The sequence below is a fragment of the Cyprinodon variegatus genome, unplaced genomic scaffold (assembly GCF_000732505.1).
Source record: "Cyprinodon variegatus isolate N-32 unplaced genomic scaffold, C_variegatus-1.0 Scaffold76, whole genome shotgun sequence".
Lineage (NCBI taxonomy): Eukaryota > Metazoa > Chordata > Actinopteri > Cyprinodontiformes > Cyprinodontidae > Cyprinodon > Cyprinodon variegatus.
Genome location: NW_015150529.1, coordinates 121,997 through 124,492, shown reverse-complemented (window position 1 = coordinate 124,492; position 2,496 = coordinate 121,997). Strand labels below are relative to the sequence as shown.

General features: G+C 39.4%; 1 protein-coding gene across 1 annotated transcript in view; it reads left to right on the top strand.

Annotated features, from left to right (window-relative positions):
- The window catches only part of cad (carbamoyl-phosphate synthetase 2, aspartate transcarbamylase, and dihydroorotase), a 47,359-nt gene that overhangs the window by 22,235 nt on the left and 22,628 nt on the right, over positions 1-2,496 (top strand). The window contains exon 26 of the mRNA XM_015372828.1: positions 1,477-1,581. Within this exon, the coding sequence (XP_015228314.1) occupies positions 1,477-1,581 (105 nt within the window). The remainder of the gene's footprint in view (positions 1-1,476; positions 1,582-2,496) is intronic.

Genomic DNA, 2,496 nt, shown 5'->3' with positions numbered 1-2,496 from the left:
GATTATAGGGCGTGGGATTTATATACAGGTACATGTCCTCTACTACGTTTAAATACCTCTACTGCGTATTTAAAAATAGAGCAGGAGCAAAACTGAGTATGTTTGTGCTTTATTCATGTATTTATTATAAAGATTATACCAGTTAGTTCTGAAAACCTAATTCAACAGCAGCCTCTGGCCGGGTCGCCTCCTGGCGGTTCACCGCGGCGGCTGGTAGGTGTTTTTCATCTAAATAATCTAAACTGCAGGCACCAGGATAATAAAAGCAGTTAAATTAATAAGTTAAATTAGGGGTTAATAAACTGTTTCAGAGGAGTGATCACAGCGCTCTGTATCATCAGCGATGTGTCTGTCTCTCTGCCAGCTCCCAGATCAGTGTCTCTGATTGGTTGATGCGGCGCGTCGAGCAGCAAAACTTAAATTTTTCCATCTCGAGCAGCAACGCGTTTGCGGCGCATCACGCGCGTCAGATGCTTAAATGCTCCCGACGCGTGGCGCCTGCTGCTCAAAACGCGCTGCGGGACCTTTTGCTGCGCCTTGACGCGCGTCAACCATTGACTTTGCATGTAAACTAGCTGCTGCGTCCGCTGTGAAAGCAGCATTACTTTGAACGGCCGGCTTACACCGATGTCGAGCGGTTGAAGTTCCTTTGTCAGAACTCATCATCTCCTCAATGAGGAGATGATGAGTTCTGCATAAAGCACATACCTGTTCTTTTATACACAATCCACGCCCACGCTTCCCCCTTAAACGTTCTCACGGTGGTCTCAAACGTCCGCAGTAACAACACACATAGGGCGCACCGCACTATAGGGCGCGCCGCACATTTTGAGGGAAAAAAAAGACGTTTATATGCGCCTTATAGTCGTGAAAATACGGTATTCTGAAAACATTCTTTAAACATTTAATGTTATTTAATATTAGCATCACAATGTGTATGTGTTTTTTTTTTTTTGTTTTTGGGTAACTTGCATAGTGTATCTATTCTAGATTTTGTTACAGTTCAGTTCAAGTGTGAATAAAAACTAAGGTTTTAATTTGGGAACTATAGGAAAAATATCCAAAGCTCTTTGTTAGGATTTCAAACTGAGACTTTTGTTCTCCTTTGACTGATCTTTGAACTCTGACCTTAGAACAAGAGCGAGCNTATCTGCTGCTGTCAGACTGAAGGACTAAACATCACATTAGCATTCAAGAAACAGATTTATAACAGAATTTATAAGCCTACAGTTATTATTCTTAAAACATTCTTCAAACATTTAATATTATTTAATATTTGCATCACAATGTGTATGTTTTTTGTTTTTTTTTTAACTTGCATAGTTTATCTAGTCTAGATTTTTTAACAGTTGACTTCAAGTAGGAAAAAAACTGTTTTAATTTGTGAACAATAAGAAAAATATCCAAAGCTCTTTGTTAGGAGTTCAAACTGAGACTTTTGTTCTCCTTTGACTGATCTTTGAACTCTGACCTTAGAACAAGAGCGAGCTGCTGCCCACCGTGAAGGCTCTGGAGTCTCTGGGGTACGACCTGTACGCCAGTCTGGGAACTGCCGACTTCTACACCGAACATGGAGTTAAGGTAGTACAAAAAAAAATCTGATTTTTGTTAGAAGAAAAGGAGTTTCTCATGGATGTAAAACAGAGACCTGTTGAAAGTGAATGAAAGTGTTTTCTAATCAAAGGTCCCAACCCTGGTCCACAGGGATCCCAGTCCTGCATGTTTTAGGTGTTTCTTTGTTGCATCACACAAGAAAACAACTTACAATTAGTTTAACATGACAAGTCCTTTTGCAGGACTTGAATGTAGAGGAGCCCTAGTTTGAATCAGGTGTGCTGGAACAGATACCTGTCTAAAACATGCAGGGCAGGGGTCCCTGAGGACCAGGGTGGGTAACCACTGGGCTGATGGCAGCAGACTGGTGGGCGGAGTCTCTGCTGATGTCCCTGCAGAGGGACAACATTGATGCCTTATTGTCTCCCCTCACTTTCCTCTGCAGGGCCACATTTTCAGCAGATTTACAGATAACTGTTCAAGATGAGGAAATTATTTGTTGTAAGGCTCCAATGTGTTGCACTGAAAAATATGTTAAATGACGACTAGCAGTTATTCTAAGAAAAGTTACAAATGTTTAATCTATGGAAAGCTGTTTGATTTAAATTTCATTAAATGGATAAAAATTCTGATGCATTATTAATAAATATTCAATCAAATAGATATTATGTAGCCATAAAAATATATTAATATATTTTCAGGGGTTGACGTTAAGGAGTTTTAGCAAATGTGAAAAAGTCACTTGCCCTTCAGGCCAGAAACAATTTTTACTTGCCCAGTATAATGTTTGATAAATATAGTTCCTAATATTCATTTTTCGTATATATATCAATGAAACATGTTTGTTTTTTTTAAAGTTTTTTTGTAATTCAGTAAGTTTCCAGGTTCCTGGTGTGTACCTGCATGCATCAGATAATGAACTCAAGCCTACATTACCGTGTT